Raw genomic sequence first — 17,596 nt, forward strand, 5'->3', positions numbered from 1 at the left:
ATATATATACGCGCGCGCACGCACACACACACACACACTTACCTCAATTTTTAGAAATTCTGCTTTGTATTTTATATATGGGTTTTCATTTAACTATTTCCATGTTGATAGACATCTAGACTGTCTCAAGGTTTTTTTTTTTTTTTTAAACTATAACAAACAGTGCTGCTGGTGGATGTCCTTGAGCTGGATTCCAAATATTTCAAGAAGTTTTTGTACATTTTAAATTTTGCTTTATTTTGCCAAATTGTTCTCGAAAAGTCTATACCAGTTTATAGTCCCACTAACATGAAAGTATTCATTTTCCTACACTTTGGACCCTGGTGTATGTTAATCTTTGTAATTTTGCTGTGTTCTCTTAGACAAAAAAGGGTGTTTTGACTGTCATAATTAATTTTAAACTGATTATGTTGCTCTATTGCACCTAATAATTTTTTGAGAGCTTTTGAAATAACTTCTTAGAGATACCAACATTACTACATCAGGGGTATTGGAGAATAATAGTGCTACTTATTAGATATAAAAAAGACAAGGAGCTACTTTCTGATGGCTTGCTACTGCCTTCTAGTGGTTAATTTTGACATTTTTTAATCTTTATATACTCCTTTGTGATGATTATTCTTGAAAACCGTAGTATGTTTATTGAATGGTGCTATTTAGTACTTTTTGATACCTCTGTTTGTGTTTGTTTTATTGGCCATACCTTATGTTGGTACATATAATTGTACCAAACCAGTTCATCATTCTTTGTTTTCATTAATATACCCTTGTTATGGCATTCTTAACTATGAAAAATTACTAACACTCTAGTCAGGTATAGCAATTCAACTTAATCGAAAGTGCTAAGTCCAAAATTATGGAAAAAACAGTCATTGTAATGTTATGCTAGACTTTTTATTTTCTTTTTTAAAAAAAATTTATTTAAATGAGACAAGGTCTTGCTATGTTGCCCAGGCTGGTCTTGACCTCTGAACTCAAGCAATCCACCCAGCTTAGCCTCCCAAAGTGCTGAGATTACAGGCATGAGCCACCGTGCCTTACATTGAGGAATACTAAATGTTATAAACCTTGTAAATTTAGGATATTATATATATATGTGTGTATATATATGTATATAATATATATGTATATATATTATATATATTTTATATATGTATATATAATGTATATATATAGTGTATATATATATATTTTATATATATATAATTCAGGAAAAACATTAATTTAGAGCAGGTCCAAGTTTAAAAATTTGCTCAAACTTATCAAAACACTCAAGTAGCATTTGAGACAATAATTCAGTGTTTGAATTCAGGCAACATTATCTTCCCAACAGACTGATTCTATTCATTGTAATCGGATCAAAGAACAAGTCCTTGTATTCTAATATGTTCTTGTTGTGCATTCACTGCCCGCCCCCCGCCCCCCTGCTTTTTTTTTTGAGACAGAGTCTTGCTCTGTCACCTAGACTGGAGTGCAAGTGGTATGATCTCCACTCGGTGCAACCTCCACCTCCCGGGTTCAAGTGATTCTCCTGCCTCAGCCTCTCGAGTAGCTGGGACTACAGGCACACACCACCATGCCTGGCTAATTTTTGTATTTTTAGTAGATACAGGGTCTCATCATGTTGGCCAGGCTGGTCTTGAACTGCTGACCTCAGGTGATCCACCTGCCTTGGCCTCCCAAAGTACTGGGATTACAGGCATAAACCACCGTGCTTGGCCATGCATTCACTGCTTTTAATAAGAAGCATATTGAATCTTGTTTTACAGCCTTGAGATTCTGCTCTCTCCTTTTTCTCTTTTTTTCTCTTAAATATAACCATAAGAAGTTTATCATTTCCTGGAATTCTTACTGACCTAACTGTTTATCACATTGTATTCTCTTGTTAATTTATAAACTTTACTTTTCAGCTAACGATATGCATTATCGTTGGCCTGAATGTAATTAATAAAAGTTCGTTTATTGTTTTGTGTTTTTGATCTTTTATTTTTAAGTGGCTTCTCTGTCACTTCTCTAGTTCCAGTTGAGCTCTGCTAATGTCTCAACTTTATTTTACTGGGTTCCAGTGCCCTCTACTGATTATGTTTCCTCTAAGAAATAAGGTAGCTTGATTATGGCTATGGCTAGCATGATCCTTATTAATATAATGGGTAGATCTTTGATCTTGTCACTTATGATTTAGGTAACACATTCTAGTTTGTTTGATATTTATCTAAGTAAAAAATATTACCGTGCAGGCATGGTGGCTCAAGCCTGTAATCCCAGCACTTGGGGAGACCAAGGCAGGTGGATCACTTGAAGCCAAGAGTTCAAGACCAGCCTGACCAACATGGCATAACCATGTCTCTACTAAAAAATACAAAAATCATCCGGGCATAGTGGTGCCCACCTGTAATCCCAGCTACTTGGGAGGCTGAGGTGGGAGAGTTGCTTGAAACTGGGAGGTGGAGGTTGCAGTGAGCCAAGATCACATTACTACACTCCAGCCTGGATGACAGAGTGAAACTCTGTCAATAAATAAATAAAATATATGTAGAATTAAAATACATAACAATAGTAGCATATAGGACAGAAAGGAAGTTAATGGAGTTCTAAGGTCTTTGTATTATCCTGGAAGTGGTAGCAGTTATAATTAAACTTTAATGAGTCAGGGAAACAAAGACTAGTAAAAGGATGTATATTAAGCTAATAGAAGGGGAAACAGAGGAATAATTTTAAAAAAAGTAATCCAAAGGAAGTTAGGAGAGAAGAAAAGAACAGAACAGGTGGGCAAGGATGTCCACAGAACAGGTGGACAAATAAGAAGTATGATGGCAGATTTAACCAGAGTTTTTAGTAATGACATTGAATATACATTATTTAAATATTCCAAATAAAAACAAAGTTTACCAACTGGATTAAAAACAATGTTGCTTGTGTGCAAGACTGTGTGTGTGTGTGTGTGTATAGATATATATGAAACACAATGAGCCGAGATCATGCCATTGCACTCCAGCCTGGGTGTCAGGAGTAAAACCTTGTCTCGAAAACGAAAAAACAAAGCTACAGCTAGAAAGTTTCTACATGTTTGAAAATTAACTAGTATATTTCTAAATAATCCACAGATTGAAAAAGAATAAAAAGATGAAAATACAGAATGTCTACATTTGTGAGATATGGCTAAAACTGTGCTTAGAGGGAATTTTATAGTTCCAAAAGCCTATATTAGAAGAGCGCTAAATATTGCTGATCTAAAACTTAGAAAAAGATTAGCAAATTAAACCTGAGAAGTTAAAAGGGAGGAAAAACTGAAGAGCAGAATATAATGAAGTAGAAAACAAACATGACATTGAACAGGGAAACTAGAAGCTGGTTTTGGAAAAGTCTAACAAATAAAAAATTCATAGGTCCTTGACAAGAAAAATCAAGAAAAATGAGAGAAGACAGCAAAAACCAATATTAGGAATAAAAAGGAGGATTGCTACAGATCTTACATTAAAATGATTTTTGGAGGCTATTTTGAAAAATTTTATGCTTATAATTTTCAAAACATTGGAGAAATTTACAGAAAGTACAGTGTAACAAAATTGACACAAAGAGGAATTAAAAATGTGAATATTTTTATGTTATCATTTAAGTTTCTTGTAATTAAAAGGAAAACTCCAGATCCAGATGGCTTCACTATTGAACTCTTCCAAGCATTTGAGGAATAAGTAAGATCATACTTGCATATACTTTCCCAGGGAACAGAAAAGAGGGAATACTTTCTAACTTGCTTTTAGAGGGCAGGCAGCCTTGATACCAAAACTGTACAAGAACATCAAAAGAAAGGACAATTTCAAGCCAATCTTTCTTGAATATAGGTGCAAAAGTCTGAAACAACATATGCCAAATCCAGCAACATAAAAAAATAATACAACCAAGTTGGGTTTCTCAGGAATGGAAGATTGTTTAAAAATTCAAAAATCTGACTGGATGCTGTGACTTATGCCGGTAATCCCAGCACTTTGGGAGGCAGGTGGATCATTTGAGATCAGGAGTTCGAGATTACCCTGGCCAACATGGTGAAATGCCGTCTTCTCTGCAAGCTCTTCCTTCTACCTATCCTTTAAATGATGTTCCTTAGGGCATTCTGTAGGCCTTCTGCTTCTCCTTTACTCCATGGTTTCATTGTTTATTTATGTTCTCATAACTTCTAAACACGTTGCTCCAGCTCTGTTTGTGACACTTGAAACCATGTTTGTTTGTCTTTTGGACATCTCTACTCACATGTCTTACAGGTACCTCAAACTCAGCATATTAACTGAACTCATCTCCATATCCCCTAAATCTGTTTCTCCTTGGGAAGGTAAATGGCTCAGTAAATGATACCAGCATTCACCCTTGGAGTCTTTAGTTTGTTTACCAGCTTCTCTGTACTACCCTCTGTCCCCAAGATTTAAACTCTCTGAGGATAGAAACCTATTCTGCTTTATTCAACAGTGAATTTAATAATCCTTAGAATAAGACTTGGCATGTAGTAGGGGCTCAATTTATATTTTGTCAAATGCATCTTCCCCCCTTCTCCATATTCATTTTGGTTTCTGAACTCTTAGTTTTTATCTCCTACAATCCATTCATTCCTTGTTGTGCCTGTAGCCCCTTACCTAACTAAGACTACCATCTATTACCTTGACTACCATGAAGGGACCAAGTGATGAGTGGGTGGCTGCAATTTGCAAGAAGAGGTATGGGATTAGGACATATTTACGTTGCTGGTAAAATGTCTAAGATGCAGCATGTAAACTTTTACCTTTTTCCTTAAAGGACACAACTGAATTAGACTTAATTACATGGTTTGCCATCCCATGATAATTAACTTTCTTTTATGGCCAGTTACCTCAATCATCAGAGTGAGTTCATCTATTCTGAGAGTGAGGGGGAAGGTGAATTGGATGTAAAGGATAAGCAAGGATAATAGAAGATCTGTCTGTTGCTATTCCATGTTTTTAATGACATTCCTGCCCCCATACTGCTGAGGGCCACTAACTTTGACTTTTCAGATATACAGTGGTGCTCTGTCCCACCAGAGCTTCCTAATCTACTTGGCTGAAGAGGCTCCCAGTTCAATGTTGTCAACTGAGCTCGTTCATCTGACCTTTGTGCTTTTTGTATAAGATAGTGCTGTTCTTGGCTTCCTGTGTATTATAAGACAGTTTTGAAAATCCCAGGTTTTCTGTTTGGATTGTTTGAATTGGTATTTCTTTTTTTTCTTTCTTTTTTTTTTTTAAATAGATAAGACATCTTTATTACTTAACCTTTTAAACAGTCACTTGACTATTGAATTCTGAAATGTGTCTTTTCTTCTTCTACTCTGATGTACAAGCTTGTTGTAAAAATGATGTAGAAACATTTACACCAATCTGTGAAATACGACCGACTCTCCCCCACCCTATATCCAAAGTTGAAAAGAAGAAAAAAGGCTAAGAATAGAACTCATTCCTGATTTCCACCAAATTATTTCCCTAATTCTTAAAATCCTCACATAAGTTCTTTTTTTTTTTTTTTTTTGAGACGGAGTTTCGCTCTTGTTACCCAGGCTGGAGTGCAATGGCGTGATCTTGGCTCACCGCAACCTCCGCCTCCTGGGTTCAGGCAATTCTTCTGCCTCAGCCTCCTGAGTAGCTGGGGTTACAGGCACGCGCCACCATGCCCAGCTAATTTTTTGTATTTTTAGTAGAGACGGGGTTCCACCATGTTGACCAGGATGGTCTCCATCTCTTGACCTCGTGATCCACCCGCCTCGGCCTCCCAAAGTGCTGGGATTATAGGCGTGAACCACCGCGCCCGGCCCACATAAGTTCTTAATCTCCAGCCAAAGTCTTGGTTGTGGGAAAAATATTAATTTGTGCAGTCCAACACTTACATACTCTTGAGGGGAGGGCGATCCTGTCCCTTCAAGCTCAATGAAGGCAACGGCCAGGTCCTTCTGGGTCCCTGTACAAGTGCCTAGAACTTAACATTTAGTATTTATAGTTCTTTTTTTTTTAAAGAGATGGAGTCTCGCTATGTTGCCCAGGCTGGAGTGCAGTGGCTATTCACAGGCGCAATCCCACTACTGATCAGCACGGGAGTTTTGACCTGCCCTGTTTCCGACCTGGGCCGGTTCACCCCTCCTTAGGCAACCTGATGGTCCCCCGCTCCCGGGAGGTCACCATATTGATGCCGAACTTAGTGTGGACACCTGATCAGCATAGCGCACTACAGCCCAGAACTCCTGGGCTCATGTGATCCTCCCACCTCAGCCTCCCGAGTAGATGGGACTACAGGCACACGCCACTGCGCCCAGCTATAATTCTTGGTTTACAGACGGATCTGATGGCAAGAAACTATTACTTCCTCCTCTTTCCTCCTGGACACTGTCCTTTTCTCTTGACCGCCTTTCCTCTTGCCCCCAGGCCCCTGCTGGCCTCCCTTTCTCTTGCCCTTCTGACTCATTTTCTTCCTCTTGGCAGCCTCCTCCTGGTCCTCCTCCCTCATCTGCTTATTGGTGGCCCTCGTCACATCCAGCTGAGGCTTCCTGCTGTTCATGACACGAAGCAGCTTCAACTGGTTCTTTTTCTCTGCTGCAAAGTCCCCGAAAAGGGGTTGAAAATTCCTCTTCTTGCTGGAGCTCCAGGGCACCTTCTCCTTGGGGAGGCGCTCCTGGAAATGCCCCACAGAGGCTGTGGAGACCTTGGCCACTTGCATGGCATGGCCCAGCTCCTCCTTACTCTGGTGTCCGGTAAGGTGCAAACCGACTGCGCTGGGCAGCTGCATCTTGTGCTGGCGGGCCAAGTTACACAGCCGGTTCAGTTCGTTTTTGGCCACCCCTTCCTTCGGCCTGAATCCACTTGGTGAACTAGACCTCCAAGGGGTCGGCATTGCTGGGCACCTCAGTCAGCCATTCCTTGGCGTCGTCCTGGGTGCGCTGGTCGCCCCAGCGCCGCTGCCACTGGCCGCTCACCTCGCCCCACACCAGGTTGGTCGTCTTCTTGAGACAGATGCCCTTGAGGCACGCGAACTGCTGCTAGCGTGTAAGTGGCCGCAGCCGGGGAAGAGGCTTCTCTCGCAGCAGATGTGTGGTGGGCTCCGGCAGCTGCGCCATTATCACCTCTTCCACGTGCTCCGTGGGCAGCTACCACAGCCTGTTGGTGAACAGCTGCATGTTGTCTGGTGGAGGGCCCACAGCTCAGCCTCCAGTGTGGGTCCGGGGCACCTCAGCCCTGTCGGGGGGTTCCGGTCGAAGCTAGCAGGTTGTCCAGGTCAAACTCCACTTCCAGCTCCTTGTACACCGTGATGCACTGCAACTTCTCTGCCTCGTCCTGCTCAGCCTTTGCCAGCATGTCCTCCACACTTTGAGCCTCCATGGCTCCAGCTCGGTTCACTAGCTTTGGGGCTGTGGCTGAAGTTACTTTTCCTACCTGAATTGGTATTTCTTAACACATTTCATGCTGATAAATCAAAATATTCCTGGGGAAGCAGGAATTAAAAATGAAGGCAAGAGTCTTGTCTGTAAGATTTTTTTAATCCCTAGATTTGAATTAATATGTTTGCCTTTTCTCATCCATACTTTCTAGTTTAAATGTCAACTGTGTTGGGCCATATGTGTTCATGTATGGGACATTTAGTTGTTAGCAAGATTTTACAAATACCACTGTGTGAAATTATCATACTTATTTGTACATTTACCTGAACAAACTTGTTTCATCCCCCGCCCCACATAATTAAGCACTAGGAGAGCAGGAGCCTTGTCTGTTTTGTTCTTCAGTACCTCGCCTCAGAGTAAACATTTGATAAACAGTTATTGACTCAGAGTCACACTTCTTTTTGAGGATTTGCATGGTTTTCTTTCTTACAGTATTCTCATCTTTTTTTTCCCCCCAAGCACTGGAGAGGGGTCTCCTGAAAACCCTGCAGAAACTGGATGAATATCTGAATTCTCCTCTCCCTGATGAAATTGATGAAAATAGTATGGAGGACATTAAGTTTTCTACACGTAAATTTCTGGATGGCAATGAAATGACATTAGCTGATTGCAACCTGCTGCCCAAACTGCATATTGTCAAGGTGGGTCTGTAGGGTATGATGTCACATTGCCATTACCTTGTATTGTATTTACTAAGGTGGCATTACCTTTATGCTCAAAACATTTCTGATCTTATATATGACTAGCTGTTTAACTCAATGCTGTTTAAGCAATAGTTGAAACACCCTAGAGTTAGATGGAAAATTATGTCTTAAAATTTAAGAAAAGAGAAATGAATGTTTTTTTTTTCTGTGACTGCATAAAAATTCGAAGATGTAATGCATGACTTTGAATTGGAGTTTGCCACACTGACTTCTGTTGTCAAATTCTGTGATCACGTCTGGCTTTCTCTATTCAAGGCAAAAAGTATTGAGCATTTATTATATGAGACACGGGTGGGCACATTGTTAAATAGAATAACAATAAGCACTAGTTGTAAATAAAGACCTAAGATAAGAAAAGCAGATCTAAAATAGTGTATGTGTGTTGTGAAGTATTTCCCAGTGATTACACTTGGCTGTCTTTCATGGTGTCCAAGGCAGTTATTTGCAGTCACTTTCACACTTCTAAATCCTTGGTGTAACTTGCAGTCTTGGTCATTATTTAAAACCCTAGTTAGAATAATGGCAACAGGCTTCTTTTCAAATAGAAGCAGTTCTCAATGATTTCGAGCGTTAATTATTTGCTCTAAAATCAGAGACATGTCTAGTTCACAAGACATGGAAAATAAGTCTTTAACTTTCAGTCTCTTTGTATTTCAGGTGGTGGCCAAAAAATATCGCAACTTTGATATCCCGAAAGGAATGACTGGTATCTGGAGATATCTAACTAATGCATACAGTAGGGATGAGTTCACCAATACCTGTCCCAGTGATAAGGAGGTCGAAATAGCATATAGTGATGTAGCCAAAAGACTCACCAAGTAAAACTGCATTTATGAAAGAGGTGTCTTCATGTCTTCCCTTAAAAATATGCTTTTCCTAACAGGCTACTCCTCTTCCTATAGAGCAGAAATTGTATTTTGCACGAACATGCAGTTATTGAAGATTAGGATCAAGGATAGACCAGGTATAGTAGTTATCTTAAAATATATACTCCTAAGCAGTATTATTTTAAAATCCTTTTATCCTGCCTACCTGCCCTACCCGGGTTCCCCTCTTTTTAATTTGGAGACACTCCACCACAAACTTTTCACTTTAGAGGTAGTTTGCCATCTCTCAAGAGCCCTCACCATTGTGTCCATTTACTGTGTATGGATGGCAGAACTTTGAGGTGCAATGTTTAATCGTTAAAGTAGTAGCCATGACTTTGTCAGGTAGCCCCAAACTGGTGTATAATGCATGGTACAAGGAATATTTATGTATTTTTTGGAGTTTTATAATATTTAGTAAGAGTATATGAAAGGATTGCTACTGTATCAGAAATATTGTTTCAATTTAGTCTATCCTAGATGTGTACTAAAGAATATTACCATCAGAGAAGAGAACTTTCTGCAAAAGTCACTACAGATTTGGCTATATTGCTTTGTAGATGGATTTTTACTTTTGCCTAAAAGTGTTTATCCTTCATACCAATTGTAACGTTTGACACCATGTAGAAGCTAAAAGTTTAGAGGGAGGGAGGATTTTCTCAAGACCTTCCTCAAGCATTTTATCTTTATAAGAGGAACTGATGGGCACCTGATACATATTCTGTCTAAATATGTTTGTTATATGTGTTTTGCCCTGTGCCATTCATTTGGAACATTATTGCTTTCTTCCTTGATTTTAAAAAGCTTGTTTTTAGGTAATCATAGAGCTTGCTATTAGTACATCTTTTGAGCAACACTACATAAACTGACATTTAGTTGATTTAGCTGTAGCAGTACAATGATTAGTAATGTAAAAATTAACACAGAAATTAACCTAAGGAATGAAGGGTGGATTTGTCAAAATAACAAGTAAGTTTTTGTTTCTAAAGCACATTTAATGTAGGTGATCTAAACACATTATCCATTCTATGTAAAAAAAAGAAAAGATAAAACACAGATCACCAGCTTTCTCATTTCACCCCATTTACCTTGTAGAGAGGATTGTTCATTCCTTTTGGACTAAGTTATAGTAATGGTGAGTGTATATTTACTGCAGTTTTGCCTGATCTCACTCATTGCACTTCCTTGAGTTAAATTTTTCTACAGCCATGTTGAGGAATAGCACTCTTCCATGTTTTTGCTTTTTTTGTTGTTTTTTGTTTTTTAAAATTGAAGCCCTAAACCAGGAATTATTTGTACTCTAACAAGGGGGGATGAACTTGCTGAAAATAAAACTTTGCCATGTATTTACTCTTTTTAAAAGACAAAAACAAAGCCAGACTTCCTAAGTACTGCTCTGAAGGACTTGATTGTGACTATAATACATTTTTTGGTAATTTTTTATACCTAACTTGTATAGGAAGTGCTATTTCTCATAGGCTGTTTTTTTGAAATTTTAAGTTTATTGCTTTAAAATGGCAGTGTTTCCCCCCTCCTCCACTTTGATATGCGAACATTTAGTAAGCACTGGCTTTATGGAAGCAGCTTTTTATAAGTGTGCTGCATTTTTTTGAAGTAATTAGCTTAGTACAGAAAGATAAGAAAATCTCCATGTTGTATCCATTTGGCTCAGGGAGAGTCTTTGCCTTACCTTTCTTAGAACTCTTTATTGTTGATCAAAAGTTTGAGCACCCACTTTTTTTTTTTTTTTTTTGGTAATTAAATATTGTATGATGATTTATCTGGTTCAAGGAAGTAGCACTATACAGTTATCTATTAAGAAATTATTTTGCAGTGGTTTTAGTGGGTGAAAGTGTCCCATCTGCACCAGTACACAGGCACGCATTACCACTCTTCACTTACTTTTTAAATAGTGGCAACTTGGCATTCATTCAGGTGATACTGAACCTTGCCTCATAGCTTAAAGTATGAAAAAGATTCAAGCAAAGTGAGGTTTGTTCTTTCCAGTGAATGGTGGACCAACTGGTGCAGGGTAGAGGGCTAACAGAGGAAAGAGCTCCATTCTTTAAAATAGAGTGATGAAAATTCATTCTGAAGCTCAAAATATTTTCATTTTGGAGTTCTCTTGTTTTTATTAACCCAGTGACACTGGGCCATCCCTCTAAATGTTCGAAGAAGGTGTGTCTATTGTGATTTTGATGAAGACAGAATTATTTTTCTCTGTAGAAAGATACTACTTTTTCAGGGAAGTTAGTAAAATGAAATGGAAATTGGTAAATGGACAAAAGCTAGCTAGTAAAAAGGAGGATCCAACAACATGCTTTAACCCCATTGTATGTTTGGAAAGAGCATAGTTTAAAATCTCGAGAAATTTACGACATGAAAGTTTTCATGGTAGACAGTTCATGCAATATATGAATTGACATAATGGAAATAATCTAATTTTATTTTTACAAATAACAAATCCATTCCCCTTCATTTAGACCCCTTTTGTGTTTTACTTCAGTGAAGAAATTGAAGTCTCAATGGAAAGTCAAGGGATTCTGAGAAATTTTTGTATTCTACAATGGAAAGCTCTCTTCTAGTTGATAAAACTTGCCTTTTTTGATGTAGATGCGGATTTTCTATACAGTTCTATTGTCTTACTAGGACTGTTAATTTTTGTGATAAAATTCAAGTAAGATTTTATTTCTTGGTAATTTTGGCTTTTACAATTTATCTTTAAATCTTTGAGCAATCTGTACACAATGGAGAGATTTCTGACATACTACATGGATCAACTCTAGGATTTAGGCTTGTTAACTTTACTTCTATTGTGTTTCGAATCTCTCCAGAGTTGCATGTAGATAGCGTTTATTTCTGTGAACTTAAACTCATTTAGAAAATATCTACAAAGTAAAAATGGCGAGGAAATAGAAATGTATTTTTTCATGAACATTTTGATACAAATTTCATCATTTAATCATTCACCAATTTCTTACATTAATTTGAATTAAGCATTTAATGCAAAGAGAGGGGAGCATTCATTATTGATATATGTGGGCTTTTAAAAATTCCATCCTTTATAAATAGTCAAGGTTTGGGCCATACAAATTATATTTTTATCATGGAAAAATTTAAACTCCTCAAGCCATAATGTTGAATAGAATTGGATTATTTTCTTTAGAATTTCTTGAACAGGCAAATGAAAGCTTATTATAGAATGCATGTGTTTTCTTTCCTCTTTGGAACATCAACAGCAGTATATTGCTGGCAGCTATTGTATTAAAAAAATAAAGTATATTTTCACTATCATAAAGTATTCTTTTTTCCCCCTCTCATAAAAATAAATAACAACTTGGGGTAAAAGTGTTTTGAGACTACTTTTTTTTTCTATGGGTGATTCAGCACATTTAATAGGTTAAAGGAGAAAAACCATAGGATCATTTAAATAGGTACAGAAAATAACTTGATTAAAATACTCATGTTACTCATTCTTAGCAAAATAGGACCAGAGGTAACTTTTTTTTTTTTTTTTTTAAGATGAGTTTCGCTCTTGTTGCCCAGGCTGGAGTGCAATGGCGTGATCTCAGCTCACTGCAGCCTCCACCTCCCAGATTCAAGCGATTCTCCTGCCTCATCCCCCTCCCCGAGTAGCTAGGATTACAGGCATGCACCAGCAGCCTGGCTAATTTTGTATTTTTAGTAGAGGCGGGGTTTCTCCATGTTGGTCAGGCCGGTCTCAAACTCCTGACCTCAGGTGATCTTTCCGCTTTGGCCTCCCAAAGTGCTGGGATTACAGATGTGAGCCACTATGCCCGGCCCTTTTTTTTTTTTTTTAACTTGATAAAGACTTTTATTGAGAACCTATAGCAAATGAAACAGAAGCAATCTCATTAAAGTCAAGAATAAGACAAGATTGCCCTCTATCACAGCTGCTATCCAGCTACTTTCACAGCTACTTTATTTAATGATATCCTAGTAAATGCAGTAACATCAGTGAAAGGAATAAGGAATGGAAAAGCAGCAACAAAATGACTACCCTTTGCAGGTGATGTTGATGATGGTGGTGGTGGTGTGTGTATATAAAATCCAAAATAACTTACAAATATTAAAAATAATTCAGCTGGATTTCTAGTTACAAGATTGAGGAACAAAATTTAATATAACTGCAATATACAAATAGTAACCACATTAAAAACTAATAGAGAAATTGGCAACACTGTTTTCTTCTGGAGGAGAATTGGGTGTCAGAGTAAATGGGTGGGAAATTATCAGTGTATACTTTTAAGTTTTTAGAAATTGGTAAATATGTTACCTATTCTAATAAACAAAAAGTGCTTTTTTTAAAAAAAAAAAAAGTTCCTAAGCAATTTAGAATCAAATCAAACAATGTGCAATTCCTAGCCAACCATGGTGGCTCATACCTGTAATCCCAGCACTTAGCGAGGCCAAGGTGGGAGGATTACATGAGACCGGGCGTTCAAGGCCAGTCTGGGCAACACAGCAAGACCCTGTCTCTACAGAAAAAAAAAAAAAAATAGCCAAGTGACATGAGTCTATAGTCCTAGTCTATAGTCCTAGGAGGCTGGGGAAGGAGGATCTCTTGAGCCAAGGAGTTTGAGGCTGCAGAGAACTATGATTGTGCCACTGCACTCCAGCCTGGGTGACAGAGCAAGACCCTGTATCTTTTTTTTTTTAAGTGCAATTCTTTAGGAGAAAAGTACAAGACATTATTGAAAGGCCTAACAGAAATTTAGGATAGACATAACCATATTCATGGATGGAGAACTCAAAAGCATGAAAATTTAAATTCTGACTATAAATATAGTTTTCAACAGGTTCCTAACAGGTGTTTTTGGAAACTAGATAAATGGATTCAAAAATTTATGTGGAAGAGTTATGCCCCCCAAATAGCCAACATATATCTGAAGATGAGAAAAGAAAGAGAACTTGTCTGACAAGATATCAAGACTTAGTTTTCATTAATCAATGGATAGGATATAGGTCACAGCAACACAATACTGCTGCAACAACCATAAAAAACTATTACAACACCAAAATAGGCTGGGCCCAGTGGCTCACACATGTAATTCCAGCACTCTGGGAGGCCAAGGCACGGGTGGATCATGAGGTCAGGAGTTCGAGAGCAGCCTGGTCAACATGATGAAACCCCGTTTCTGCTAAAAATACAAAAAATTAGCCGGGTGTGGTGGCGGACACCTGTAATCCCAGCTACTTGAGAGGCTGAGGCAGGAGAATTGCTTGAACCCAGGAGGCAGAGGTTCAGAGGTTGCAGTGAGCCAAGATCATATCACTGCACTCTAGCCTGGGCAACAAGAGCAAAACCCCATCTCAAAAAATAATAATATTTTAAACACCAGAATACTGTGTAGGCAACAAGGAGTAAAGGATTGGGGTTGGCCTGTGCAGGAGGGCTCTGTTGAAAAAAAAAAAAGATTTACAATGCTCTTGGTTATAGTGCATACTAAGAAACCTGAGACACCCCAAATACAGGACTGATTTTCTCACTGGACATTTGCTGAACTCTAGAGCTGCCCATTGCATGCTAAAAGCTAAGTGTAGGGCTTCTAAAAAGCTGAGCAAAATCCTCCACAGTCTCTCACTGCTTAGGAGATACATTTTCATTAGAAGGAGGGGCCTGCCCAGAACACACAGAAAACATCTTCATTGGTCACCTGGCACTAAGTTGCTTGAGGGTGGGAATTGACTGCAAACAGGCAAGAGGAATCTTTATGGTGTAATGGAATTGTTCTAAAAATGGATTGTAAATAATAGTATAGTGTCTAGAAAATATGAAGAATTCTTACAACTTAAGACAACCCAATTAAAAAATTGGCAAAAAATGTTAATTGACATTTCTCTAAAATAGATTTGCGAATAGTCAATAAGCACATACAAAGAAGTTTATCATTAGAGAAATGCAAACAAAAAGTACAATGAGATACCACTTCACACCCACTAGAATGGCCATAATCAAGAAGGTAGACAATAACAAGTATTGTCAAGGATGTGGAGAAATGGGAACCTTCATACATTGCTAGTGGCAATGGGTGATGGTACAGACACTTTGGAAAATAGTTTGGCAGCTCCTCAAAAAGTTAAACGTAGAACCACTGTATCACCCAGCAATTCTACTTCTAAGTTTAGGAGGATTGAAAATGTCTACAGCTCTTATACATGAATGTTCATAGCAGTATTATTCATAATGGCCAAAAAAGTGGAAATCACCCAGATGTTCATCTAATGAATGGATAAGCAAAATGCATATCCATATAAAGGAATACTATTGAGCCTTAAAAAGAAAGTACATACTCAGTGAAGAAAGTCAGATCCCGGGGGAGAGATCCAAGATGGCTGATCATTAGCAGCTCGGGATTGTAGCTCTCAGTAAAAGGGCAGAGAATGAGAGGACGCCACACTTTCAGACGAATTTTTGTTGCTCACAGACCAGGAGATTCCCAGCGGAGGAGCCCCATGGGTCGCCAGTGTGACTCTTGTGGTCGGCGCAGTGGTTTTGCTGGCGCCTCGGTGTGGCAGTTCTCGGTGCAGAGTGAGCAGGACTGGGTCCCCTTTTGGCCGATGTTGTTTGGAGCTCTGGGAAGTCAGTCGCCTATTCAGCTGATTGAAGGACAGACTCAAGAAGGGAGCTAGACCGGAGATTACCGGGCAGAAAAGCACCATCAATCTTAACACCGCTGTTTTGGCCGGCGCAGTAGATTGCTCAGATTTCGGCCCTGGGAATCAACAAGTTGGATGTCCACTCAGAGACCTAATTTGAAAGTCGGTAATCACAAAGACGACAGGTGGATAAATTTACAATGATGGGAAGAAACCAGCGTAAAAAGGCTGAGAATACCCAAAATCAGAATGCCTCTCCCTCTACAGGGGATCACAGTTCCTCATCAGCAACGGAACAAGGCCTGATGGAGAACGAGTGCGTGCCATTAACAGAAGTAGGCTTCAGAAGGTGGATGATAAGAAACTTCTGTGAATTAAAAGAACTTGTTCTAACCCAATGCAAAGAAACTAAGAACCTTGAAAAAAGGTTTGATTAAATCCTAACGAGAATAGACAATTTAGATAGGAATATAAGTGAATTAATGGAGCTGAAAAATAACACGAGAACTTTGCGAAGTATGCACAAGTTTTAACAGTCGAATTGATCAAGCAGAAGAAAGGATATCAGAGGTCGAAGACCAACTTAATGAAATAAAACGAGAAGTCAAGATTAGAGAAAAAAGGATAAAAAGGAATGCGCAAAGTCTCCAAGAAATATGGGACTATGTGAAAAGACCTAATCTATGTTTGATAGGTGTACCTGAATGTGACAAAGAGAATGAATCCAAGTTGGAAAATACTCTTCAGGATATTATTCAGGAAAACTTTCCCAACCTAGTAAGGCAGGACAATATTCAACTCCAGGTAATACAGAGAACACCACAAAGATACTCCTCAAGAAGACCAACCCCAAGGCACATAATCGTCAGATTCATTAGGGTTGAAAGGAAGGAGAAAATACTAAGAGCAGCCAGAGAGAAAGGTCAGGTTACCCACAAAGAGAAACCTATCAGACTTACAGCAGATCTCTCAGCAGAAACCCTACAAGCCAGAAAAGAGTGGGGGCCAATATTCAACATCCTTAAAGAAAAGAACTTTCAAGCCAGAATTTCCTATCCAGCCAAACTAAGCTTCACAAGCAAAGGAAAAATAAAATCTTTTGCGAACAAGCAAGTACTTAGAGATTTCACCATCACCAGACCTTCTTTACAAGAGCTTCTGAAAGAAGTACTACACATATAAAGGAACAACCAGTATCAGCCTTTCCAAAAATATTCCAAAAATATATCAAAAAGTAAACAGCATTAACATAATGAAGAACTTACATCAACTAATGGGCAAAACAGCCAGCTAGCATCAAATGGCAGTATTAAACTCATATATATTATTAACTGGATAAAAAGCCAAAACCCATCGGTATGCTGTATCCAGACCCATCGCACATGCAACGACACACAAAGACTCTTATCAGTAACATAATTGGAAGTAAATCCCTCCTCAATAATTGCATAGCATTTCATAGGTTTAAATGAAATATTGGTTGGCTGCTTGTTTGTTATTTTCTTCCCTTATTCCTTCCTGTCTCCATTGTTAAGCATAATTATTGGCATAAAAGAGGTTTTCAATTCCCATTTTTAGACTGCATTCTAGCCTGGGCAATAAAGCAATACTCCCATTCTCTCTCCCTCTTTCTCTTCCTTTTTCTTCCTCTTCTTCATTCTTTTTTTCTTTCTCTCTTTCTTTCTTCCTTTTGTTTTCTACTTTAAAAAAAAAAAAAAAGCCAGATCCCAAAGGCCACACACTGTATGATTCCACTTGTAAATGTCCAAAAATAGACAAATCTATAGAGACAGTGGTTGCCAAGGGCTGAGAAGGAGAGGAACTGCCAGTGGGTGTGGGATTTCTTTTGGGGGTGATGAAAATGTTCTATAATTAGTGGGAATGGTTGCACAACTGTGAATATACAAAAAACGAATTGTACACTTTGTGAGCTTTATGGCATATAAACTGTATCTCAAAAAAAAAATGTAAGGGGCAAT

At 38.5% G+C, this 17,596-nt stretch overlaps 1 protein-coding gene and 1 pseudogene across 1 annotated transcript in view; one reads left to right on the plus strand and one right to left on the minus strand.

Annotated features, from left to right (window-relative positions):
• CLIC4 (chloride intracellular channel 4) overlaps window positions 1-12,344 on the plus strand; it is a 92,238-nt gene extending 79,894 nt beyond the window's left edge. The window contains exons 5-6 of the mRNA XM_012439929.2: window positions 7,886-8,067; window positions 8,788-12,344. Of these exons, the coding sequence (XP_012295352.2) occupies window positions 7,886-8,067; window positions 8,788-8,952 (347 nt within the window). The 3' untranslated portion in view covers window positions 8,953-12,344. The remainder of the gene's footprint in view (window positions 1-7,885; window positions 8,068-8,787) is intronic.
• On the minus strand, window positions 6,322-7,367 carry LOC105708489 (ribosome biogenesis regulatory protein homolog; annotated as a pseudogene).
• Window positions 12,345-17,596: the final 5,252 nt, after the last annotated feature.

The sequence above is a fragment of the Aotus nancymaae genome, unplaced genomic scaffold (assembly GCF_030222135.1).
Source record: "Aotus nancymaae isolate 86718 unplaced genomic scaffold, 86718_ANA_hifiasm-v0.15.2.pri h1tg000053l, whole genome shotgun sequence".
NCBI lineage: Eukaryota > Metazoa > Chordata > Mammalia > Primates > Aotidae > Aotus > Aotus nancymaae.